The sequence below is a fragment of the Panthera pardus genome, unplaced genomic scaffold, assembly GCF_024362965.1.
Source record: "Panthera pardus isolate Hobbes unplaced genomic scaffold, ASM2436296v1 HiC_scaffold_8, whole genome shotgun sequence".
Classification (NCBI taxonomy): domain Eukaryota; kingdom Metazoa; phylum Chordata; class Mammalia; order Carnivora; family Felidae; genus Panthera; species Panthera pardus.
Window position 1 is genome coordinate 13760889 of NW_026527013.1, and position 26889 is coordinate 13787777.

The window sequence follows — 26889 nt, forward strand, 5'->3', positions numbered from 1 at the left end:
CCCGGCCGGGGGCGGGGCCGGGGCCGGGGGCGGGGCCGGGGGCGGGGCGGCGCGGGATCCGGGCCGCGGGGGCAGCGGCGGCTGCGGGACTCGCCAGTCCCGACGCGAGCGGGTCCGAGGCGCAGCCTGAGCCCGTCATGGAGCAGCCCAGGAAGGCGGTGGTGGTGACGGGTACGCTGATGGCGGCCGCGGTGACAGCGGCCGCGGGCAGGGGCGGGTCGGGCGGCTCCAGAGCCGGCGGGGTCGGGAGGGGCGCGGTGGCCGGGCGGGGCAGGTGCTAGGAGTCGTCTTAGGTTTGGAAGATGTCATCGCCCAGCTCAGTCCGCGCAACACGTAGAAAGTGAAGAAGGAGCGCCCCTGTGTTCCCCCTGTCAGGGGTCGGGGCAGGCAAGGGCGTGGGGGTCCGGTCAAGTGCCCAGCGCGGAGCAGGCCCCTCGGACGTCCTTCCTTCCCCAGGTGAGGACAGTGGCTCTCTGGGCACCTGTCTTCTGTCTGCCCGGCTGGTGGGCAGGACTGGACTTATCCCTGCCCCTCCCGAGGTCGGGCCTGTCCCCACCCACGGCCCCAGGGGACAAAGGCCAATTTGCGGGCAGGAAGTGCCCCAGTGACAAATGAACCTCCTGGCAGCCAGTGCTCCCCCAGCCCTGCGCTAAGAGGGGGCTGCTCTCCTGAGGCAAGAGCAGGTGGAGGTCGGGGGACCTCGAGCGGTAGCCGCTGTCCCTGTTATCGCCAGGACCGGCTGAGTCAAATATCTTTTCGCCCCGGGCTGTTTATGGGTGAGTCCTTCCCCGCTGTCACCAACTCCCTGAAACTTAACTTGTTCCTCCTCGAGGAGACTCCGCCTCAGGGCCACGTGGGCGTCAACTTCCGCCGGCCTCTGGTTGGGGGGTCATTTTGACCCTCTGTCTGGAGGGGTCAGAGTAGGAGATCCCGCTAAGGTTCACGCAAGTGGTTTGTGGACCCGGGAGGGTGAGGCTGGGCCTGGAATTCTCAGGAGGATAGAAGAAGGCACTCACTCAGCAGATGTGTGTAACTGGGGCGAGGGTCACTGCCCCCCCTCCCCCCACCCGCGCAGCCCTCCTGTATCTGGTTATTTGTTCCTCTCGTGTCCACTATGCAGGGAGCCACCGGAGTGGACTTTTTCCTTGCATGAGTTCACGATAGGTTCACCATCTCCATTTGGCAAAGGGGAAACAGGCTCACAGAGGTCACCCTGTTTGTAGGTGGCTGAGCTGAGACTCATACTTAGTCTATGAAGGAGGAGAGAGGGGGTAGGGAAATCCTGCCCCCACTGGGGGGGGGGGGGAGGGGAGCCTGCTGTTCCAGGACACAGCATCCCTTGTGGGGGGGGGGGCTTGACACCACCTGGGACCCTCAGTCTTCTTGGGGATGTTCATTTTTAGGCAGGGTGACAGGGTGATCAGAGTAGAAGAGCTGTGGACTCTCATGAATCTGGTTTAAAATCCCAGCTCTTCTGCCTTTTGGCTGTGTGACCTTAGGCAAGCTGTTTTCACCTCTCTGTGCCTTAGTCTCCCTCCTGTAAAAGGGGCCCAGGAAGCAGCCTTGGCTGAAAGGGGGATGCGGTGAGGCCGAGTGCCACAGTGCGTGCAGAGCATCCTCAGGTGGACTCTCTTGGTTTGTAAGTGGGGCTGGAGTTTGAGCAAGCGGACAGGAGGGTGGCAGGGTGGTGTCCCCGTCAGCCTGTCCTGGGAGACACCCACATGCATCCCTTAAGGGGGCTGTTCCTTACTTTGTGGTGGTTCACGGAGCCCAGAGGCTCTGCACAAAGACGGCGAGGAAATAATTGTAGAAGGGGGTCGGGGATAGTGGAGGAAATCACGAGGGGAACAGGCCAGCCCTTTCTGGGCCAAAAGGCCACTGGCCCCTTGCTGGGCACAAAAGTCAGGTGACGGTGAAGACAAGAAAGGACAGTTAAAAGCGGTTAAGAGCAGAGAAAGGAGGGGGTGCTCCGGAGGCCCCTGGGTGCACCCAAGAACACAGGACCAGGCCCCCTGACATCGTCCCACGTGGCAGGTGCTCTCGAAGATCCCTGTTCCCCCAGGCGGGGCAGCAGCCTGACCTTGGGCAGGCTAGAGAAGATCACTGGGTGGTGATACGCTGACTTCCCTGTTTTGGTTTTTGTTTTGTTTTTTTTTTTTTTTTTGCAGGGTTCGGCCCTTTTGGGGAACACACTGTGAATGCCAGCTGGATTGCAGTGCAGGTAACTCAGACCCGGAGGGTAGGAATCAGGCTTGGGGCTGGGGTCCCCCTGGAAATATATGGCACCAAAGAAGGGAAGGAATCTATGAAGAGAACGCCTCCCTTGAAGCTTCCTGCAAAACGTTTATGCCCGATACACTCTTCTTTCCACATGGGAACCACTGTTACTTGCACCTGTCAGCTTGCTCTGCACCGAGCACTCTGAGTTTCCCCCACAACCCCTTGCATGGCTGGGGGCACTTATTCGTGTGCCCACTTTACTGATGAGGCAACTGAGGCCCAGAGAGAGTTATCTGAGGTCACACGGTGAGGAGACTAGAATGGCAATTGCCTCAGAGGTACCCCATGCCCCAACCAGGTTTGGGGGTGACCGGGCAGGGATGTTGGGGGGATGTATTAACCTTGTTGAGAGGATATAATGACCTTCGCTGTTGCCTCCCAGCAGCTGGGGGAGGAGAAGGCTGCATATTGGGGGGGGGGGGTGCCTTTCCCACTATCCTGAACAGGTTGTTAGCCTGCAAAGCCTTCCAGTTTCTTTGTCAGATGGGGCATTTGGAGAGACAGACGGGAACAATGGGGAGAGAGAAAGAGAGAAACGTTTTCTCCTTATATAAATCAGATCTGCAGAGACCGGAGCCAAACTCATGTTAATCCTAGCCCATTAGCTGCTTGATTTAAAGCATCCCCTGCTTTTCACTCCAGAGCCCTGACTTTGGAGAAAAATCCAAGTTAAAACCTCAACGCATCAACCCCTAGTTGGGGGGCCCCCCACCTCTGATGCCACCCCTCATATAGACCTCAAAATCTTGGCGACTTTCCTTTTTAAAAAAATGGGCACCCCACCTTCTGAGCGGGACAGAGGGACGGGGTCCCCGGGACCGCAGATGGAAGCGTGTCCGGGGCTCTGTCCATTGGACCCGCTCCCTGGAGCCCCAGACAAAAAAGGAAACAGCGTGTTTCTGAGGACGTTGTGTGTCTGGCTTTGTGCGAGTTTCAGACAGGAGCCTTCACGGGGCTGAGTGGACACAAAGCCGTGTGTCTGAATTCCTGGGCCCCAGACACTATGATCTGCATCTAAATAGGAGAAAAATCAATTAAACAATCTTTGGAAATCCCTCCGGGCTTTGGGATGTGGATGGTGGGGGACGGCAGCTTTTCATCCCGCTGCCGGAGGGGAAATACCCCCTGATATTTTGGTCGCCCAACTTGCCAGACCTGGCCTCTGGAAGACTTTGAGTTTTCTCCCTCAAGCTTAGGAAACAAGAAGAGAGGCTTCTCCACCATTCCCTGGATAAAAAGATGCCAACCTTCCCAGGTCTGAGCGTTTCCCTTAAAACAAAACCCAAACAAACAAGAAATTGTAGTTGCTCATACATACTTTGAGTGAACGCGTCGGCGTAGCTCCACGAAATTTTCCGCACGTGCACCTTCGCGTCACCCGCGTCTGGATCAAGATCTAGAACATTCCTAGCCCCCTTCTCTGCGCAGAAGAGCCTTGGTGCCCCTTCCTAGCTATTTCCCCCCCAGGCGTAAACCTCTCTGCTGACTCCCCCCCAACTCCCCCGCCCCCGCTGCCGCCGTGGGTGACACCTGTTCTAGAACTCGGCATCAATGCAGTTGCACTTGGGTCTGGTACCTTCTGCACAGCACAGTGTCTGCGGGTTCCTTCTGTGGGGTGGCTGGGAGCTCCCCTTGGTGTGTTTTAGTTGACCTGGGTAACACGGATTTGCCCGTGCAAAGGGTGTCCCGTTGGGTGGGTGGAATCCATCCCTCAAGAAAATGTGCCTCGGCATGTTCTTGCTGTGATCCAGACCTGAGTTCTGAGTCAGTCCCCTCAAGCTGAAGATGGGAATTTTGTTCCCCGGGCTGAGCAGCAGTTAACTTCCGGTCCCTACTGACTTTTCAGAAGCCCAAGCTGTCATCTGTAGAAAGAACCCCTCCTCTCCCAGGGACCAGCTAACTTCTCTTGTCTCTCTCTCTCTCTCTCTCTCTGTCTCTCTCACCTTCTCTTTATCTGTCTCTGTGTCTCTCAGACTCCCTCTGGTCTCTCCTTCTTTCCCCTTATGGCTCCATCTTTCTCTCTGTACATCTGTCTCTGTCTCTGTCTTTCACTCTCTTCTCGCCCCTGTTCCCCCCACCTCCTCTGTCCGTCTGTCTCATCTGACCTTCCTTCTTCATGCCTTGGGTGAACGTGTGCTCTAGTGGAGAGTGAACTGTTTCCCACAAGCCACAATGGGGAGGTGGGAGTGCTGGGGACGGAGGGCACCCCCTTTTCATCTTTCCCCAGGGTGGCGCTGCCCCTCAGCACCTCTCACAGAAGGGGCTTAATCTTTGGAGTCTCCTGTCTCCCCCTGGGTCTAGGGTGGCGGGTGTGGGACACTGGCTGCAGATCTCTCTTCCTAGGAGGCTCAGGTGGGTGTCAAGGGCCGGGACCCCCTTGGCTTGGGGCCGTCTGGAGTGTTCCCTGCCCAAGCGCCACGAGGAGGAGCTGGGTCACAGGTCCTGGTGACATCACGGGACAATTACTGCCACAGTGAGTCTAGACAGACCTGCTAAGGATATTAACCAGGGAACAAAGGGGGTCTTTGTCGTGGGGTCAAGGGAATCGGTCAGATGCGGCCTCGCGGCGGGGTCTTGTCAGGTGGACTGGGGTCTAGACAATGCGCCGTCTGGGGCGCGGGAGCCCTGTTCGTTTCACGGGTGTGTGCTCAGCAGCCACGCTCACCGCGGTGTCGTGGGACTTGGGGTATGCTTGCCGCTCCCCTCCTCCCCCAGGAGGACTGTCCAGCCCTGCTGGGACAGAAAGCCTCCCGAGGCAAAGAATTCAGCTAGATTACAGGCCACCCGCTTCTGATCACTTCGGATGAGCCTTATATAGCCCCTCCTTCCCCCGCCACTGCCTTGTTTAAAATTGGGGAATAACTTGCATAAAGCGACACTACAGATCTTTAGCGCCCCTAACACTTCAGTGAAGAGTATTTATACCCTTGTCAGGGATATTTCGGTCAACATAGTGACCCATTTCCAGCAACCTGGAATGTTCCCTCCTGCCCCGCATCGCTTCCCCAGCACCCTCCGCCCTGCCCCCCGAGGCAGCTGCCGTCCTGACCTCAGTCACCTTGCATGAGTTTTTGGCCAGCCTCAGACTGTGACTGAACAAGATGGCCCAGTCTCTGTGTCCCCCGCGGGCCGGCTGCTTTTGCTTAGCCTGAGTTGGTGGCAGGAGGGCGACCGGCTCTTTTCCCGACTCACCCCCTCCTCCCACTGACCTTGGCATTGAGGGGCTTCAGGGTTTGCTCCCAAAGAATGAAACGGCAGGGGCACTGTGGAGGGGTGGGTGGAGGTGGTGGTATATTTTCGGTGGCAGCTTTCTTAGTTTAGATTTTTTTTGCCCCCCAGATGAGGGGGCGGGGGCTAGGTGATGACCCAGAGCACAGGAGGAGCAAAGATCAGGACAAGAAGGCTACTCCCAGGGCACCTGGCTGTCTTGGTCAGTGGGGCATGTGACTCTTGATCTCAGGGTTGTGAGTTCGAGCCCCACGTGGGGCATGGAGCCTCCTTAAAAAAGCAAAAATTGAAAAAAAAAGGCAGTGAGTCATTCCATGACTCCTTGGTGAGGCCAACTCATTCCCCACCACCGAGAACCGATGTGGGCATGTGGCCATCCCACTAATGCTCAAGAAACATCACCCAGTGGAGACAGCCCTTGAGTTGATCTAGGCAAGTGACACTGCTCAGAACAGAGTGCCCGTCCTGCCGGGCAGAGAGGATCCGTAGGGAGGGCCTGCTGTTCCGAGCCAGGCATCCAGCCTTGGCACATCACATGTCATGGTGGCCACCAGGAGGGTTATGGTGCCCGAGAGAAGCTTTCTCGGGTTGGTCACCAATAGAGTTAGCATCCTTTGTCCCCCCGCCCACAGAGGTGGTTTCCCCAAGTACACGTGTCTGGGCTTGTGGGTGGCCTGGCCTGTGGACAGCTCCCCAACTGGAACCAAACAAGTAAAGGTGATTTTTTGGGGGGAGGGGGCAAGTGAGCGAGGGCAGAGAGAGAATCCCAGGAGGGGCAGACAGAGAGAGAGAGAGAGAGAGAGAGAGAGAGAACAAGTAGGGGAGGGGCAGAGAGAGGGAGAGGGGATCACAGACAGACTCACACCGTCAGCGCAGAGCCCGACGTGGGGCTCGAACTCAGAAACCATGAGATCACGACCTGAGCCGAAGTTGGACGCTTAATGGATTGAGCCACCCAGGCGCGCCCCTGCCCTGAGTCATTTAGACGTCAATTGCAGACATGACACCCCCTTGACCCCTAACTAATTCACCGTGCATTTCCTAAAACACAACCTCAGCACAATGATTAAAGTCAGACTCCTTTAACATAGATGCAATGCTACAACTTACAGCCCTTATTCAGAGTTTGCCAGCCTCCTCATTCATGTCCTTCACAGCAGAAGAAAATTCCCCATCATCCATTGCGTTCAGTTGTTCTGCCTCTTTAATCCCCTGTAATCTGGAAAGTTCCTCGGTCTTTCTTTGTGTCTCACGTCAGGACACTTGCTGAGAACCGCTCAGTTCTTTGGAGAGCGTCCTTCGGTGGGGTTTGTTTGACGTTTCCTCTTGATCACACGGAGGCTGCAGGTTTTGGCAGGAGGTCCTCAGAAGCGATGTTGTGTCCTTCTTGGTGCATTGTATTGGGAGTCACCAGAGTTTGAAGTGTCTTGTGACTGGTGTTGTTGACCTTGATCGTTTGCTAAAGATGAGATCTGGTGGACTTCTCTCCTATGACATTATGATCTTGCCCTTTGTAATTAAAAAGTACCCTGTCGTGAGATACTTTGTAGTGTATAAATACTTGTTTAGACTTCCTTTTAGCATCCCCTGGTGAGTGTTGCCTGAATCAGTTTTTATTTTTTTTATTTTTATTTTTTTTTTAAATGTTTTTATTTATTTTTGAAGGAGAGAGAGACCGAGCATGAGCAGGGGAGGAGCAGAGAGAGAGAGGGAGACATAGAATCTGAAGCCGGCTCCAGGCTCCGAGCCATCAGCCCAGAGCCGGACGCGGGGCTCGAACTCACGAACTGGGAGATCATGACCTGAGCCGAAGTCGGACGCTTAGCCGACTGAGCCACCCGGGCGCCCCTCCTTTGACACTTTTTTTGGCCTCCTGCTTTTAGGAGTTTATTTGTATCCACGTGGACTTAACTGCCCTCAAGATATGACCATGGCTCACTCTCAGTCTTTATTTTGATGTTCAAATTGTCGATGTTCAGATTGTCTCAGATTTGGCTCGTGGCATTCCCTTCAGGCTGGCTCCTGTGTCCTTTTTGTGTGTCCCCATCATTCTCTGAGCACGTCGCTTTTTGTTGTTTTTTGTTTGGTTGGTTTTTTGGTTCCAGAGTCAATTTTTGCAAATGAGCTATTTCAGAATAATTTTAGAACCTAACTGACGAATTCAGAAAGATTGCACAGATAATACAAAGGGTTCCTGCACATGCCTCGCTTGATTTCCCCTAGTGTGAACATCTTAAATAACTACTACATTTCTCGAAATGAAGAAACCAACCCTGGTCCACCACTGTTAGTAAACTCTGGACTTTATTCCGGTTTCATGAGTTTTCCCACTAATGTCCTTTTTCTGTACCAGGATCCCATCCAGGATCCTTCATTGTATTTCACCGGGCATCTCTTTCTATTTTCTTTTCTGATTTCTACCTGAGTGTTGGATGTCAAGTGCTTCGTGTCCTTTTTTTTTTTTTAAAAAAAAAAAATCAAGATTGGGCGCCTGGGTGGCTCAGTCGGTTAAGCGTCTGACTTCCTTCGGCCCAGGTCATGATCTCACGGTTCGTGAGTTCGAGCCCCGCATCGGGCTCTGTGCTGACAGCTTGGAGCCTGCTTCAGATTCTGTGTCTCCCTCTCTCTCTCTCTGCACCTCGCCAGCTCATGCTCACACTCTGTCTCTGTCAAAAATAAATAAACTTAAAAAAAAAATAAAAAATAATAAAAAAAACAAGATATAATCTTACTGAAATACAATTACATGCCCTAAAGTTCATCCTGGTACAACCATCACCACTATCTAATTCCAGAACTTTTTCATCACCCCAGAAAGAAACCCCATGCCATTAACCATCACTCTCCCATTCTTCCTTTTTCCTAGTGCCTGACAACTACTAATTTACTCTCCGTCTCTATGGATTTATCTGTTCTGGACATTTTATGTGGGGTCATACATCATGTGGCCTTTTATGTCTGGCTTCTTTCACTCACCATCCCGTTTAACTTATTTTGTATTTTTTAAAGCATTTTTAAAAATTTTTATTTATTTATTTTGAAAGAGAGAGAGTGGGGGAGGAGCAGAGAGAGAGGGAGAGAGAGAGAATCCCAAGCAGGCTCCACACTGTCAGCAAGGAGCCTGACACGGGGCTTGAACCCACAAACCGTGAGATCATGACCTGAGCTGAAATCAAGAGCCAAACGCCCAGCCGACTGAGCCACCCAGGTGCCCCTCAGTGTCGCGTCTTCACAGTCCTTCCCTATTGTAGTGTGTCCGCACTTCATTCCTTTTTATGGCTGAATAATATTCCATTGTGTGGGCATACTGTGTTTGACTAGCCATTCAATAGTTGATAGCTATTTGGGTTTTTTCCACCTTCTAGTTGTCGTGAATCATGCTGCTATGGACATTCACATACAAGTTTTTGTGAGGACGTAGGTTTTCGTTTCGTTTCTAGTGCTCAGAAAATCAAGGGAGAACATCAAAGGAAGAGACAGAGCCCGATGCGGGGCACGAACTCCCGAACTGTGAGATCATGACCTGAGACAGAGGCAGATGCTTAACCGACTGAGCCACCCAGGCACCCCTCCTTCCTTTTTAAGGCTGAATATTATTTTATATTGTATGGCTAGCCCAAATTTTGTTGATTTGTTAATTTTGTTAATTTCGTTTCTCCTAGGTATACATAGACCTGGGAGGGGGACTGATGGGTCATGTGGGAACTCCAGGTTCGCCCATGTACTTTCCCTGCTCCGGCCTTGGAATCAGCCATTTCAACAAAAAGCCTTCATTTCTGTCCTCAATAATAACATTTAAAAACCAGGAGCTGGGGGCTGGGTGTGCTCAGTACTGCTGGGGTGTCGTTACTTGTGAGCTGTCAGTGGGCAGGGGGGGAAGCAACGATGCATCGGCTCACACACCCACCCTTACGTGCACCCGTTTCTTTTTATTTAAAAATTTTTTTGAATGTTTATATATTTTTAAGAGAGAGAAAGAGAGCGAGCACGCACGGGTGGCGGAAGGGCAGAGACAGAGGGAGACCCAGAATCCGAAGCGGGCTCCAGGCTCTGAGCTGTCAGCACAGAGCCTGAGGCAGGGCTCGAACTCACGGACCGTGAGATCATGAGCTGAGCTGAAGTCAGACACTTAACCGACCGAGTCACCCAGGCACGTGTAGATTTAAAAAAAAAAAAAATTTTAACGTTTATTTATTTTTGAGAGAGACAGAGACAGAATGCAAGTGGGTTAGGGACAGAGAGAGAGGGAGACACAGAATCCGAAGCAGGCTCCAAGCCATCAGCACAGAGCCCGATGCGGGGCTCGAACCCACAGAGCTGTGAGATCGTGACCTGAGCCGAAGTCAGACACTCAACCGACTGAGCCACCCAGGCGCCCCAGGCACCTGTAGATTTTAGATTCCCCATCGGGATGGGGAGAAAAGGCAGAGAGAGGAATTCCAGAAAGTTCTGCAGGGTTTTAAATTGGAATCGGGATAGTTCCCAGCTTTCAACAAGTGAAGTACGGGTGGCAAGGAGCCAAAGGCTGAATCTCCAAGGGGGAGAGTCCGGGGCATGGGGAACAGAGCGCTCAGATTCCTGACTCAGGGACAGGAGCTGAAGAGCAGCTATGTTACCTCCTGTTACCAGCGCCACCCCCACCCCCACCCCCAGCCTGATGTGGACGTGATCGCAGAAGCCTTTAGTGCCTGCGCCCTGGGGGCGGGGTGGGGGGCGTGGAAACTAGCCAAAGGGAAGACAGTTAATACAGACCATGGCTTCCTGCCTTGCTTTTTCTTTGTCCTTTTAAACCGGTGAGAAAATCAAGGAAGAAATCAAGGAGAAAATCAAGGGAGAACATCAAAGGAAGAGACAGAGCCCGATCTGGGGCACGAACTCCCGAACTGTGAGATCATGACCTGAGACAGAAGCAGAGGCTTAACCGACTGAGCCACCCAGGCACCCCTCCTTCCTTTTTAAGGCTGAATATTATTTTATATCGTATGGCTAGCCCAAATTTTGTTAATCCATTCATTAGTTGATGGACATATCGGTTATTTCCGCCTTTGGCTATGGTGTATAATGCTGTTATGAACATAGGTGTATAAATGTACATTCAGGACCCCGCTTTCAATATTTTGTATAGAGACCTAGAAGGGGAGTTGCTGAATCGTATGGTAATCCTGTGTTTAACTTTTTGAGGAACCACAAACTGTTTCCCACAGCAGCTGCACCATTTCACTTTCGTTTTTTTTTGTTTTTGTTTTTGTTTTTTTCAAAGACTTTATTTTTAAGTAATCTCTCCACTCAAGGTGGGGCTTGAACTCACAACCTCGAGGTCAAGAGTCACGCGCGCCACTGACTGAGCCAGCCAGGCAACCCTGCACCATTTTACATTCTTACCGGCAGCGCACAAGGGCTCCAACTTCTCCACGTCCTCCTCAACCCTTGTTATTTCTTGTCGTTTTGATATTTGATATTAGCCATTCTGACAGGTGTGAGGGGATCCCTTGTTGGGATTTTGATTTGCATTGCCCCGACGACTGATAATGTTGCACATCTTTTCATGTACTCATTGGCAATTCGTATAGCTTCTTTGGAGAAATGTCTATACATATCCTTTGCCTATTTTAAATTAAAAAAAACATTTTAGAGAGGGCGCGCAAGCTGGGGAGAGGGGCAGAGGGAGAGAGAGAATCTTAAGCAGTCTCCGCGCTCAGCGCAGAGCCCGACGTGGGGCTTGAGCCCACGCCCCTGGGGTCATATGACCTGAGCCCAAATCAAGAGTCAGATGCTCAACCGGCTGAGGCAGGTGCCCCCGGCCTTTGCCTATTTTAAAACTGTGTTGTTAATTCTGTTGTTCTTCTTGTTATTGAGTTGTAGGCATTCTTTATATCTTCAAGGTTTTGATTCCTTGTCAGATACGTGATTGCAAATGTTTCCCCTCATTCCATGGGCTGTCGTTTCACTCTGTTGATTGTGTTCTTTGGTGCACAAAAGTTTTCCATTCTTATCAAATCGAATTTCTCGGTTTTTGTTTTATTGTCTGTGATTTCGGTGTTGTTGAATTTGTTTTTCAGAGGAAAAAAAGAGCTCAGTGGGTCTCTTCGTAGGGACTAGGGGAAGATTCATTTATAAATTCTCAAATTTTTCCCCTGCCTCTAGGATGTGCTGAGTCAGAGATCAGAAAAGCAGGTTTTGATTTCGGTCGTCAAACTTGATCTGTATGGATTTTTAAAAAATTGCTCTTTGGGGCGCCTGGGTGGCTCAGCCGGTTGAGCGTCCGACTTCGGCTCAGGTCATGATCTCGAGGTCCGTGAGTTCGAGCCCCATGTCGGGCTCTGTGCTGACAGCTTGGAGCCTGGAGCCTGCTTCGGATTCTGTGTCTCCCTCTCTCTCTGCCCCTTCCCTGCTCATGCTCTGTCTCTGTCTCAAAAATAAATAAATAAACTTATTTTTTATTTTTATTTCTTAACATTTATTTATTAACGTTTATTTATAAGTTGCTGGAAACAGTTTGATCCTTTCCAGCCTTGCCGTTAAGTTTTTTGTTTTTTTGTTTTGTTTTGTTTTGTTTTGTTTTTTAGGCAGGACCAGAATAGTCTTTATGCTGGGGCTAATTTTTCTCTACTTCCTTATGAAGTTTTTCCACTCTGGCTGATTCACACCCTCTGCTCCTTTCGAGGCTCAGTCCCTGGTCTTGGCACACCTATATGCCCATTAAGTTCTCAAACTCTCAAAAGATGTCTGCATTGATCAGTCTCTCCCTTCCCCTCCCCCCCCCCCCCCCCCCCCAGCTATCTTCTTTCTGGGACTCTGCTCTGCAAACTGTAGCCTTCTTACCTTTTCTAGAACCCCAGCTTTGATGCCTCAATGTCTGAAAAGTGTTATTTTACACATTTTGTCTATTTGTTTCCAGTTGTTCCAGATTGGGGGGAGCGGCCGGGAATCTGATTCTGGAGGCTCCGTTTTAGCCAGGAAGAAATGGCGCTTTTTTTTTTTTTTTTTTTTTTTAAAGGAAGCACATACATGTTTTAAAATGCAATTTAAGTTAACATCTTTTGAGCAGTTTTTAGACTCTGCCTTATGTGTGTGTTGTTGTATTTTTCCTCCCTATGACATGGGTGCTCTTGTTAATCCCATTTACAGATGAGAAAACTGAGGCACAGAGAGGGTGAATGACTTACCGAAGGTCTCTCAGCCAGTAAGTGGTAGGAAGAAGGAGCAAACGTGGCCAGAGCCTCCGGCTCTGGAGGCTGTGCCCCTGACTCCTACCCTCCACCATCCATGCCTTCAAGAGCCACTTTTTTTCTCTTTTTGTTTACGTAGATGAAACTTACATAACATAAAATTAACCGTTTTAAAATGAACAGTTCAGTGGCGTTTACTATGTTCACAGTGTTGTACACCCCCCACCTGTCTCTGGTTCCAGAACATTCCCATCCCCCTAAAGGCAATCCTGTCCCCATCAGCAGCCACTCCCCATCCGCCCTTCTCCAGCCCCTGACTGCCACTAATTTACTTTCTGTGCCTATGGATTTGGCTCTTCTGGACATTTCATAGACAGAAATCATATACCGTGTGATCTTTTGTGTGTGGCTTCTTTCAGTCCTCATGCGCTTTCGTGGCCATCCACACTGAAGCGCGGGTCAGGGCTCTGTTCCTTTTCGTGGCTGAATAATATTCCACTGTATGGCTAGACCACATTTTGTTTCTTCATCCTTTTATCCACTGACGGGTGCTCGGGCCCGTCTCTACCTCTCCTCTTGAGGTGGTACTTTCAGTTACTTATTTTCAAAGTTTTACTTATGTAAGTCATCTCTGCACCCAACATGGGACTTGAACTCATGACCCCAAGATCAAGGGTTGCATGTTCTTCCAACTGAGCCAGTCAGGTGTCCCAGGAGCTACTTTTTTTTTTTTTTTAAGTGTATGTATTTATTTATTTTGAGAGAGAGAGCTCGCAAGCAGGGGAGGGGCAGAGAGAGAGGGAGAGAGAATCCCAAGCAGGCTCTGCACGGTCAGCGCAGAGCCCGACGCGGGGCCTGATCCCACGAACTGTGAGGTCATGACCTGAGCCGAAATCAAGGGTTGGATGCTTAACCAACTGAGCCCCCCAGGCGCCCCCCCCCCCCCCAGGAGCTGCTTTTCAATGTAGGAAAGGATGGAAAGAAAAGACAGGGTCCCAGCTAGCAGCTAGTCCAAACCTCTATTTGTAGTTGAGGAAAGTGAGGCGCTTAGGTCTATATTTGTTTCGGTCTGTGCTGGAGCTGCTCAGTTGCTCAGCCAGTATTCGCAAGCACCTAGCTTGTGCGTGCCCTGTGCTATAGAAAGGACACCATTCTGCGGGGCTGAGGGAGTGTGTAAAGGGGTGCTTGTAAAAGTGTCAAGTGCTTGTCAGGAGGCTGAGACATGAAGGCTACGGAGAGAGTTGACTGACTGGAAAGTAAGGGGAAGAATGTTCCATGTAGTGAGAACAGCCAGTGCAAAGGCCCTGAGGCAGGAGTGAGTCTGGTATGTGGGAGGCCACATGGCTGGAGTGAAGTTAGCCAAATGGGGGTGGGGAGGGTTGGGGGTGAAGGGAGAAGGGAGAGAAGGGCAAGGAAATTGGCAGCGTCCGGCTTATGGGCCTCATGGATGATGGCGGGAGTTAGGATTTTTATTCTGGGTGTGGCGGGAAACACAGCAGAGTGAGCAGGGGAAGGGTGTGAAGCCGTTGGGGCCGCGTAGGGTGGGAGACCATGGGGTTTGAGTCTCCAAACTGCCCAACAAAACCTGGCGTATCCCATAAATCCCACCCATGGGACTCTCTGACATCCACCGGGGTAGCCTTTTCAATCCCCCGAGTGAGATCTAGGAATAATATGAGAGAGCCCTACCGATTAGTAATCGTTGGGAGCGTTCATTTTACTATGAAAAATGCTCAAGCCAAAGGATCGTCTGTCTGTGTTTGTGTGGCCATTCAAAACAATCCCCCCGGGTGTGTGGCACGTAGCAGGAGGGTGTTTATGAAATTGTGGGAATGGAAACAGAGCTCACGACGTAAAGCCTTCTGGGGGCGGGGGCGGGGGGGGGGGGGTGACGGCGTGACAATTCGCTGGCGAGCTCCATGCCTGCTTCGTCTCCAAATCCCCACACCCTTTAGAGAATGTCTCCCTGATCCCATTTCACAGTCGGGGAAGTTGAGGCTTAGGTGAAAAGGGAACGTGAGAGTAAAAATGCTAATGACCGAGAGAAAAAAATTATAATAAGAGAAATGAAATATGCTGCCAAGTTTCTCTTAAGGATATGTGAAATGTTTTGAAATGGATTTCACCCAAAATGTCACCCCCTCACCTCGCAACCACCTGCCCCAGCAGCGGCCTGCGCTCCACCTGTGCACCGGTGTTGAGCGAGCAGATCTGTCCTCTGTCTGGCCCTGGGACTTCTTCGGGGGGTGGGGGGTGGGGAGGTTCTTTCTGATCACTGGGCTTGGTGACAGGGATGGGGTCTCAGTCCCCTGTGCTGGAGTTTAAGACTCCCCCCACATGGGGGGGGGGGGGGCGCCTGGGTGGCTCAGTCAGTTGAGTGTCCAACTTTGGCTCAGGTCATGATCTCACCATTTGGGAGTTTGAGTCCCGCGTTGGGCAGTGAGTGATCAGCGGCCCGGATCCTCTCTGCCCCTCCCCCACTTGCGCACGCGCATGCGCTCTCTCTCTCTCTCTCTCTCTCTCTCTCTCTGTCTCAAAATTAAAAAAAAAAAAAAGAAATAAAAAAAAGAAGACCCAACGATTTGGGGCACCCAAGTGGCTCAGTCAGTTAAGCGTCGGACTCTTGATTTCAGCTCAGGTCCTGATCTCACGGTTTGTGAGTTTGAGCCCCGTGTCCTGCTCCACGCTATCCAAAGCCTGCTTTGGATTCTCTCTCTCTCTCTCTCTCTCTCTCTCTCTCTCTCTCTCTCTCAAAATGAATAAAATAAACTTAAATGAGATTTCCCATACACGTACACCATGCCCCCCACCCCCTTGGTGTCATTGTCTCCAGGTGACCTTGACGCATTCTCTTGGGGGGGGGGGGGCAGTTGGGAATTCTCTGTCGGTGAGAAGGGACCTGCCTTCTCCAGCAACTGCGGTCAAATGAGCGTGGAGTTGGGACGGCGTGGATAGCAAGGTCAAGGCAACCAGATAAAGTAGCCCTGAAGCCGCGTCAGGGGATGCAAGAACTCGCCCGCAATGAATTAATTCAGCGAAGCCAAGTGCATGCAAAAAAGGCTTTGTCTGTCTGGGACCCCACATCCACCAGTGGCAGCGTTTTCCAACCACTGCACGCGATCTGAGAATGATAGGAAACGATCCTGCAGTGGTCATTATTCAGAATATCAGTTAAAAAAAATTTTTTTAAATGTTTCTTTGTTCTTTGAGAGAGAAAGAGAGAGAGCACGAGCAGCGGAGGGGCGGAGAGGGGGAGACAGAGTCGGAAGCAGGCTCCAGGCTCTGCGCTGTCAGCCCAGAGCCCCATGCGGGGCTCGAACCCACCAACGTGAGATCGTGACCTGAGTCGAAATCAAGAGTTGGACGCTTAACCGACTAGGCCCCCCCGGGCGCCCCTCATGATGTTTTTAAGCCACCTCATGCTCAAGATTGTTAGAGGGTCCCTGAGGAGTTGGGTCCACCTGTGAACGTGAACTGAGATCCTGCTATGTGTGGCCTGCGTCAAGTCTATAAATAATTCTCATCAGGTATAATGAAGGGGAAAGTATAATAACAAATAACAAAGACAATAGCTGACATTATCTGAGCACATACGATGTGCCGAGCATTTCTGGGAACTATTAACGTGTATGCGTTCGTTTAATTCTTACAGCTACCTTGTGAAAAAACTACTTTTTTACCCCCATTTTATGGATGAGGAAACAGGCTCAGAGAGTTGCCCAAGATCACACAGGGTTCAAACCCGGGCGCCCAGCTTCAAAGGCCCGCAGCGTTATGCTGCTGCCCATGGAGATGCAGAGAGAGTTCGAGAAGAGGGAGCGGGGAGGGGAGCGAGGGAGGAGCTCTGGGGCTGGGCCAGCGCGCGCACCTTCCCTTCCACTCTGCACACTGAGTCTGGAGCCCCACCTGCTTTCTGAGGACGGGTCAGTTTATCCCCTGGGAACGCATTAACCCTGCAGCCCTCACCTAATGCCGCAACACTCCCTCTCGTCTCCCTTCCAGGAGCTGGAGAAGCTAGGGCTTGGCGACAGCGTGGACCTACATGTGTATGAGATTCCAGTCGAGTACAAGACGGTCCAGAGGCTCATCCCTGCCCTGTGGGAGAAGCACAGCCCACAGGTGAGTGGGGCGAAGGCAGGTGCTTCCTCATCAGGACCTGCAGGTGGGCACCCCGCACGTGGATGATTTGTGTGGCTTTGTTCCTGCTTCGATCACCTGGCCGATGCCATGGCCTTGTCCCCCAAAGGGCCACACTTTCCCGGGTTACCCGTGGATGCGAGGGAGGAGTGCAAACGTCTGCGACCCCACAGAGCCTGGCTCCGTCCCTCTGGAGTTCTGTGTCACTCACGACCCATTTAGTTATAGGTGACGGTCAAAGCACACCTTAACTCAGCTTAAGCACAAACGCTGGTAAGCTTCAGGTATAGCTTGATCCAGGCACTCGCCCAGTGTTATCAGCCGTCCCTCTTGGCCCTTCAGCTTTGCTTTGTGCCTCGCTTTTGCTTTGGCAAAGATAGGTGGCTGCTGGCCGACACCCTGCCGACTCAGCCCCTCAGCGGAAAGAAAACATCTTTCCTTTTGATAATTGCCCAGAGTCCATGGCTGATTCTCACTGGCCACCGGGGTCCCCGGCCAGTCCCTGAGCCAATCACTATTGCTGGGGGTTGGAGGAAGGAGTGCTCTGATTCATGAAGCCTGGTCACATGCCTCCTCTGGTGGCCAGTGGGTGGTCTCACCTGTCTCCGAACCTCTTGAAAGGGGGTCCCACAAGGGGACAATGAGTATGGGAGGGAGCTGTGATGTGGTGTAATGGGGGCCAGACAAGAAGGAGCCACACTCTCCCACCACAGACACATGTGACTCCAAGGGGTCAGGAGTGGAAGTTGCCTGGGAAGTTACCTCGGTGGTGTCTCTGATAAGTGAGGTAACTGGTCGCCCGTGGGCGCCCCACCCAGCTTCCCACACTAGCCTGCCAGTTGCAGATTTTCCAGGGCCGTCGAGTGGAAACTTCCTTCCTAATGAGCCCTCCTGTCGGGTCTCAAGTGGAATTTGTCCCTTGTGAGAGGGGGACCTGGAGGCTTAGTGAGACGTGACCAAAGGTTCTGTCGATGGACATTTTCTTCTGCTTTTTCTTTAAAAAAATTTTTTAAATGTTTATCTTTGAGAGAGAGAGAGAGAGAGAGACAGAGCGTGAGCGGGGAAGGGGCAGACAGAGAGGGAGACACAGAATCCGAAGCGGGCTCCAGGCTCCGAGCCGTCAGCACAGAGCCCGACGCGGGGCTCGAACTCGCGGACCGCGAGATCGTGACCTGAGCCGAAGTCGGACGCTTCACCGACTGAGCCCCCCAGGCACCCCTCTTCTGCTTTTTCTGTGCAGTCCTGCCTTTTTCTAGTTAAACGAATAAAAATACCCTAAAGCATGAACACGTTTTGAAAAATTTTTCCGACCGTAGAGAATCACCCCTGCCTAGTTAACTGGCACCATGATTATTGCCATTTTTGCCATTTTATCACTCACACACGTATCTGCACACACGCGTGTGCATGTATGTTAGTATGCACACGCATGTGCTGTTTCAACAACCTGCGTGGATTGGGTGCCCGCGGCCGCTTGAAGAATTGGCCGCAAACTTCGAACCACAGAAATGTAGTCTCGCATTTCTGGAGGCACAGAAATCCAAAGTCAAGGCCTCAGCAGCTATACTCTCTCTCGGGGGAGGGTCATTTGGGGGTCTCTTCCAGCTTCCCCCTCTGTGGTCACGTGGGCTTCTCCTCCTCTCTGTCTCTGGCTTTTCTTCCTGTGTCTCTTTTACGGACATTTGTCATTGGGTTTGCGGCCCAGATAATCCAGGAAGATCTCGTCAAGAGATCCTTTACTCACTTGCATCGATAAAGATCCTTTTTCCAAATGAGGTCACAGTCGCGATTTCCAGGCAATTAGGACAGGGCTTTTTTTTTTTTCTTTTCTTTTTTTTTTTTGCATGCGGGGGTATCACCTTGGAGCTCATTATACAACAGCTGCTGCTTTGTTTTCACATTCACCAATATTCAATTTATGGAACTCCAGATAGGACAGTGCCAGATGTGGGGCGTTCGGTAGTGAATCAACTAACCTTGTGACTCCAAAGAGTTAGATTCTCCATAATTGGCCCATTAGACATCATCACTCCCTTCTGCTGGACACTTTACATCTTCTACTAGCCACACTTAAAAGGTATAAGAACAGTGGCGCCTGGGTGGCTCAGTCAGTTGAGCGACCGACTTCGGCTCAGGTCACGATCTCGCGGTCCGTGAGTTCGAGCCCCGCATCGGGCTCTGGGCTGATGGCTCGGAGCCTGGAGCCTGCTTCCGATTCTGTGTCTCCCTCTCTCTCTCTGCCCCTCCCCTGCTCGTGCTCTGTCTCTCTGTGTCTCAAAAATAAAGAAAAACATTTTAAAAAATTTAAAACAAGATATAAAAACAAATAGGTGAAATTAACTTTAATCATTTCTTCAACGTAACCCCATGTGTCTAAAATATTATCCTCTCAACCTGTAATCAACTTCTAGAAAGTTATAATTTTTTTAATTAAACTTTTTGTTTATTTATTCATTTTTGAAAGACAGAACATGAGGGGGGGAGGGGCAGAGAGAGAGAGGGAGACACAGAATCCGAAGCAGGCTCTAGGCTCCCAGCTGTCAGCACAGAGCCCGACGCGGGGCTCGAACTCACAAGCTGTGAGATCATGACCTGTGCAGAAGTCAGACGCTTAACGGACTGAGCCACCCAGGAGCCCCAACTAAAAGTTATTAATGAGGCATTTTACATTCTTGTTTGTGCCCAGTCTCCAAAATGTGGTGTGTGTTCTGCACCGATTAAACATCTCAAATTTGTAGGAGCCACATTTTGTGCTCACTAGCCATGTGTGGCCCCTGGCTGCCGTATGGGACAGCTGTGCATCAGCCTATATTTTATTTTTATTTTATTTTATTATTTTACTTTTTGAGGGGGGGCACAAGTGAGAGGGCAGAGAGAAGGAGACGGGAGGGGGTTGGAGAGAGACCGAGAAGTGAGACTCACCTGAAGCAAGTCTTCTGTTTTACCTGAAGCAGGGCTCGAGCTCACCATCATCAGCCCATATTTTAAGTGGGCTCAGGTCATGATCTCGCGGTTTGTGGGTTCGAGCCCCGCGTCGGGCTCTGTGCTGACAGCTCGGAGCCCGGAGCCTGCTTCAGATCCTATGTCTCTCCCTCTCCCTCTCTCTCTGCCCCTCCCCTGCTCATGCCCTTTCTCTCTCTCTTTCAGGAATAAACATTTTAAAAGTTTAAAAAATAAAAAAAAAGAAATGTTTATATATTTTCTTACAGTGCCCTCTCTGGGTGTAAGCATATACACAAATAATAAGTAACAGTTGAAATTCATCTGTACTTAATCTGGTGTCCTGCTTGTTATAAATATTTTGTTGTGAGCATTTTATTATGTAGGTCATTAAAAATCCCCCCTTATATCACGTTAACGGCTGGGTAGATTTTAGTAATTGGCATGACTGCCCTCCTATTATTATTCTGGTGCTTTCATACTTTTTTCTCATTTTTATGCAAAACACTGACGTGATCACTGACAGGTTATTACCTCCTTAGCTTCGATTCCTGAAAGTTACACCATGTCTTTTGCATTTGGCAATATGTCTTGAAGGTCATTCCCTATAGAACTGCTCTTGGCACGTTAACTCCGTATCGTATCCGGCCAACCCCCTCCTAGCGGCTAAGGAGGTTGCTTCCGGTATTTGATTGTATTAACACAGTTGCAATGAACACCCTTGCACGTTTCACCGCCTTGCGTGTTTCGCTTGGCCTATGCCTTTGTGTGGGGCCGACTGTGTGGTCCATTCCAGCAGCAAGAGGCCGGAAACAACGTAACTCCAGGCAGAGCCCCGAGAGGATGCTGTCCTCTCCTGCACCTGGGGTGGGGGGGACCCCCAGTCTCATGGCCCTGCCCATCTGTCTGCAGCTCGTGGTGCATGTGGGGGTGTCGGGCATGGCGACCGCGGTCACACTGGAGAAGTGCGGGCATAACAAGGGCTACAAAGGGCTGGACAACTGCCGCTTCTGCCCCGGCTCCCAGTGCTGCGTGGAGGACGGGCCCGAAAGCATTGACTCCATCATCGACATGGATGCTGTGTGTAAGAGGGTCACCACGCTGGGCCTGGATGTGTCAGTGACCATCTCCCAAGATGCCGGCAGGTAGGGCACCTTGGGGTGATTGCGAGCAGTGGTTTCCCTCCTCCACCGGCCCAGGCCGGCGTTGAACAAGCCAAGTGCGTTGACTTTGGCCTCAGTGGGCTGAGCACTCACCGTTCACGAGGCTCAGAGCTAAGTACGTGCACATAACAGGTGCCACGGATTCTGCTTCTAGGACTCATTATGTGTGGATCTGCCCACCTCTCCCCTGCTCTGGGTGCTAGCATCTGCCGCCTGGATGCTGCTGCCCCGGCCGCCTCCCTGGTGTCCCTCCCTCCACCTCTGCCCCGGCCCTGAGGGTCCTCTTCCTCCAAGCGGTTGGTTTCTGTTTGTGTTTTCTGGGGCTGTTGTAACAAAAACCATCACCTTGGTAGCTGAGGACAACAAAAATGTATTGTCTCCCAGTTCTGGAGGCTAGAAGTCCAAAATCAAGGTGTTGGCAACGTTTGCTCCTTCTGGAGGCCCTGAAGGGGAATCTGTTCCCTGCCTCTCTCCCGGTTTTTGGTCTGCAGGTAACCCTTGGGGTTCCTTGGCTTGTGGCCACATCACCCCGATCTTTGCCTCCGTCTCCACACGGCCTTCTTCCCTGGGTGTGTATTTACATGACCTTTTCATGAGGACATCAGTCATGGGATATAGGACCTACCTGAGGCCAGTATGATTTCATATTAGCTAATTATATCTGCAAAACCCCTATATCCGTATGAGGTTCTGGGTGAACATACAGTCTGGGAAGAAACTCTTCAGCCTCTTACAAGCTCTTTTATAAATTTAAGTCTGATGGTGTTCCCTTCCTTGCTTAATCCCTCCTGCAGCTATCGCGGCACCTAGAATAAAGTCCAAGCTGTCTCCACCACCATCCATAGGTTCTGTGTGGTCTGGCCCCTGCCCACCGCTCCACTCTCATCTGCCTTCGTTCTTCTGTCCCCCGCTGCATGCCAGCCACACAAGCCAGCCTCCTCCAGTTCCTCAAACACAGCACGCTCACTCTAGCCTCAGGGCCTTTGCACATGATATGGCCTCTGTCCTCATGTGCAGATCTCACCTCCCTCTGATAAGGTGTCTTTCAGGTTTTAGCTCCAGCACGTTGCCTCCTTGGAGGGGGGGGCCTCTGCAATCTCCTGGACCAAGTTAGGTCCCCTCTGTTCAATGCCCTCTCAGCACCAGGTGTCTCCATGACTCAACACTCTGTACACTTCTCCAGCCCAAAGGCAGCAGGTGGCAGATTCAGTAGACTGAATGGAGTAACCGAATTCACCATCGTTCTGTTTTTTATTTTTTTTAATGTTTATCGATTTATTTATTTTGAGAGAGAGATAGAGAGCGAGCGGGGGAGGGGCAGAAAGAGAGGGACACAGAGAATCCAGAGCAGGCCCCACGCTGTCAGCGCAGAGCCCGATGCGGGGCTCGAACTCACGAACCTTGCTTGAGATCATGATCCGAGCCAAAACCAAGAGTCAGACGCTTAACTGCCTGAGCCACCCAGACGCCCCCATCATTTCTGTTTTTAAAACTACTTCCAAAAGGCACAGATAATTCCAGACTATATTCTCATGTGTTCCCACTGGGAAAAATCCTCTTGCCCTCTCTCCTTCTCCCTAGCGATCCCTCTGTTAAAGCTGAGACTTAAATTGTAAAACTTCCTATGCACCGACACCTTTCCGTAGACGGTTAACCCTTGAACAACATGGGGGTAGGGCTGCTGATCACCCCCCTGCATACAAAATTTGCATAACATTTGACTCCCCTCACCCCTGCCAAACTTTACTACTGTTAGACCACTGTTGACCAGAAGCCTTACTGATAACATAAACAGTTGATTAACACACATTTTGTATGTTATGTGTGTGTGTGTGTGTGTGTGTGTGTGTGTGTGCTGTATTCTTACAATAAAGTAAGTTAGAGAAAAGAAAATGTTATTAAGAAATTCATAAGGAGGGGCTCCAGGCTGGCTCAGTCAGTAGACTGTGTGACTCTTGATCTCGGGGTAGTGGGATTAGGCCCCCACGTTGGGTATAGAGCTTACATTAAAAAAAAAAAATCAGGGGCGCCTGGGTGGCTCAGTCGGTTGAGCATCCAACTTCAACTCAGGTCACGGTCTTGCAGTTCGTGAGTTCGAGCCCCGCGTCGGGCTCTGTGCTAACAAACAGCTCAGAGCCTGGAGCCTGCTTCCGATTCTGTATCTCTCTCTCTCTCCCCCTCCCCTAGTCGTGCTCTGCCTCTTTCTGTCTCTCAAAAATAAGTAAATGTTAAAATTTTTTTTTTTTAAATCATAAGGAAATGGGAGCTGGCCCAAGTGTCCACTGATTGATGAGTGGAGAAAGAAGATATGATACACACACACACACACACACACACACACACACTGGGATATTATTCAGCCATAAAAGAATGAAATCTTGCCCTTTGCAACTCCACGGATGGAGCTAGAGAGTATAATGCTCAGCAAGATAAACCAGTCAGAGAAAGACAAATCCCATGTGATTGCACTCATATGTGGAGTTTAAGAAACAAATGAGCAAAGGGGAAAAGAACAGAGAGAGAGAGAGAGGCAAACCGAGAAACAGACTCTTAACTACAGAGAACACACCAGTGGTGCCCAGAGGGGAGGGGTGGGGGTGGGTGAGGTCGGTGATGGGGAGCAGCGAGGGCACTTGTCATGACGAGCACCAGGGGTTGTCTGCAACTGTTGAATCACTATATCGTACGCCTAAAACTAGTATCACACTGTATGTTAACTAACCGGAATTAAAATGAAAACAACCAACAACCACAAAAGAAAACCATAAGGAAAAGAAAATGCATTTACAGCACTGGACTTACTGGAAAAAAAAAAACCCTTGTGTAAGGGGACCCTTGCAGTTCAAAGCCATGTTGTTCAGGGATCGAGGGGACGTGAACGCTCGGTGCTCCAGTTTAGGCTTTTGTCCTATTTTGTTTTGCTTTTATGCGGCTGGGGTTACGTGATGTGTATGTTCTTGAGACGTCCCTTCGTCGGTTTCACTCGTGGGCACGCGGCACGGGTCTTGGTGGATTCTCCGTTTCCCTCTCCGTCCACCATGTGCCTTGTAGGTGGCTGCATAGTATTCCCTTGTGTGGATGAGCCGATTTATTAAGCCACTCTTCAGTCAGTGGACGTTTAGATTGCGCCCTGGCTTGTTTGGGCTGCTACAACCAAATACCACATACTGGGCGGCTTATAAACAACAGAAAGTAATTGCTTACGCTTTTGGAGGCTGGAAGTTGAAGATCAAGGCACCACCGGTCCGGTCCTGTTCTAATGAAGACCTCCCTCTGGGCTGCAGCCCCCTTCTTGCTGCGGCAGGAGGAGGGACCTAGCTCTCTGGGGTCTCTCACGTCCCAAAGGCCCCGCCTCTTAAGACTATCACATCGGGAGTTAGGGGCTTCAACAGTGAATTTGAGGCTAGACATTCAGACCGGGGCAGGTTACTTCCCATTTTTCTACTTTTCTACTTAACAATGCAGCAAATGCCTTGTTGGTCTTTCTTGTGCCCTCATGCCAATGGCTTCTGAAGACAGATTCCCCAAACCAGAAATAATATGTCACGAAGTCTGGGCATTTGTGATATACTAGCCTGCCCAATTTTCCTCCTGGGGCAGTTTGCATCGCACGGGTAGCATCTCATACTGCCTCCTTCCTCACATACACACCGGCACACGAGGTTATCGGTTTTTTTCGTTTTTGCCAGCCTGGGGAGGGTGAAGCAGTCGGTGTTCCATCCCGTGGCTTTCTGGCGAGGTTGGGGGTCTTACGGTAGATCTGGATGGAGGCTGTCCTGTTAGTCTGTGTACTGACTCTCTGACCCTGTTTTGGTCTCCCTTCTGCCACCCCCCCCCACCGCCGTGTCCTGCAACTTAGGTACCTCTGCGATTTCACCTACTACACCTCTCTGTACCAGAGTCATGGCCGCTCAGCCTTTGTTCACGTGCCCCCGCTGGGCAAGCCGTACAACGCAGACCAGCTGGGCAGGGCGCTGCGGGCCATCATCGAGGAGATGCTGGACGTCCTGGAGCAGTCAGAAGGCAAAATCAACTGTCGCCACAAACACTGAGAGCCTCTTAGGCCTCCCAAGACCTCGTCCCACTAGGGACCCTGGGAGGGACATCTGCCTTCTGGGGCCCGGCCAAGGAGGATACGCCTGACAGCTGGGGATCTGATTTGGATCAATATTTCCGACTTACCCACCTCTTCCTTTTTCTCTGCAAAAGGGCTGGTCGATTTGCCAAGGGGTGGCTGAAGATTTTTCCTCTATTGCCCTTTGCTTTAGGGGACACCGCCACAATGGCTGGGAAGCCCGTGGGTCCCGATCTCCACGGGGAATCCTGGCCGAGTGGATCTCTGCTCTTTGATCCCGCAGCTGGGGCCCCCTGTTCACCTGCCTGTCTAAGTCTCCGCTGAAGGGATTCCGGTGTTCCCCCCCGTCCATGACTGGTTTTTCCCAAACTTAAAAACTCCTTGAAATGTCTTTGCCCTGATTCATGTCCCAACAGCCTGGACAGCCCTGGAAAGGGCTGCCTTGGGATATGGCAGGGGCTTTTTTTTTTTTTTTTTTTTTTTTCTCCTCTCTCTCTCTCTCTCTGTCTCTCTTACTCTGGAGCGGGGCTGCCGGTGGAAAGCAGACCTTGTCATTTTGACACGCACATGACTGTTGTTTTTTTTTTTTTTTTAATGTGTAAAAATTTATAGCAGCTGCAAACCCACCCCACATCTGGCCTGGATTTTTGCGGACTTGGTGCTGGGGACCAGCTTATTGCTCTCCTCATGGTGGTGGGGGCAGAATGGGGCCTGGGGGCTGGAGTTTGCCGAACTCCGTGTGTGCTGGCGTGTTTGAGCACGAGGGTGGCGAAGCAGCCAGGGGGCTCTTGTGTAGATGGTTTTGGAGGCGCGCCCAGGACTCAGGAGTAAATTTTGACCTCACTCCCTGGCAGCTTTGAACTTGCCAGCCGGGGATGAGAGTAACGCCACCCAGCTGGACCTTGATTACCGGTCAGAGGGAGAGAACGACCACAGCAACCAGGAAGCCAACTGAGGAAAACACCCATTCGGGAAGGGATCTACTACTTTGGGGGACTGGGTTTTGCTTTGCTTTGTTTTGTTTTGTTTTGTTTTCTTCAACCTTCACCTTCTTCCCCTCTTGTTCCGATGGCCAGGGGAGGTCCTGCCTCTGCTGAGCTGCTGTGTCGCTGGGAAACCAGGTTGATGGGTTTCCGAGTTAAACGCATTTTCGGAGTCCTGGGTTTGCTCTGGATGGGGGAGTGGAGAGAAGGGGGTGACTTGGGGCCGGCACTTGGCAATGGGTGTGGACTGTGGCTGGCAGGTTGAAATGATTGGGACTCTTTCTCCACGCCCGGCTGCCTTCTACCAGAAATGTCCCTTTCACGTCCCCAGTCTGAGTTTGTAGTCTCCCGAGAAATCTGCAGCGTGGGATTCTGTGAGCAGAAATTGTGGCTCTCCTGAATATGGGGAGCTCGAGGCTCATGGGTTAGCTCGGTTCCCCAAAGGTCCGATCTGCAGGTGTCGGAGGAGGAAACGAATCCAGGCAAGATGGGGAGGGAAGGGGTGGGGCGTTCCTGGAGATGAGCCACGTCTGTGCGTAGCTGGATACCCACTGGAACCCAGACGCACCATCCCCAAACTCTGCATTTCCATCCTTCTTTTGTCTTCATTTTGCCTCTCTGTGTGAAGCAACATGTGATTCAGAAAGTTAGAGGTATAACTTATTGTCCGATCGTCGTTGAGTGTACGTATGTCATTTTTGTGTCCCGGCAATGATTTTAGATTTTCTCATCCAGTCCAGCTGGAATCCTCTCCTTGTCCACGATGCAGAGCATTTCGCTCATTCGTATTTAATCAGACAGCCATTGAACGTTTCACCCACTTCCTGCCAGCTCTTTGATCGTCCAGTTTGGGGCAGACTCGCCTGTTCCCTCCAGGGCGTGTCTGTCCGCGGTTATCGGGCCTTGGACTAAAA

General features: G+C 51.3%; 1 protein-coding gene across 5 annotated transcripts; it reads left to right on the forward strand.

Moving 5' to 3' along the window:
- Positions 1–45: 45 nt before the first annotated feature.
- PGPEP1 (pyroglutamyl-peptidase I) lies at positions 46–26648 on the forward strand. Of its 5 annotated transcripts, none has more exons than XM_019416366.2 (5): positions 50–171; positions 2169–2221; positions 16680–16796; positions 20667–20899; positions 24777–26648. In XM_019416366.2, exons 1-5 carry the CDS (start codon positions 138–140, stop codon positions 24967–24969), a joined length of 630 nt encoding a protein of 209 aa, XP_019271911.1. In that variant the 5' UTR covers positions 50–137; the 3' UTR covers positions 24970–26648. The 5 variants fall into 5 exon arrangements, with proteins under 5 accessions (XP_019271913.1, XP_019271911.1, XP_019271912.1 ...); XM_019416367.2 differs by lacking the exon at positions 50–171 and adding an exon at positions 644–776; XM_019416368.2 differs by lacking the exon at positions 20667–20899 and having other exon boundaries at positions 46–171.
- The last annotated feature ends 241 nt before the right edge of the window (positions 26649–26889 follow it).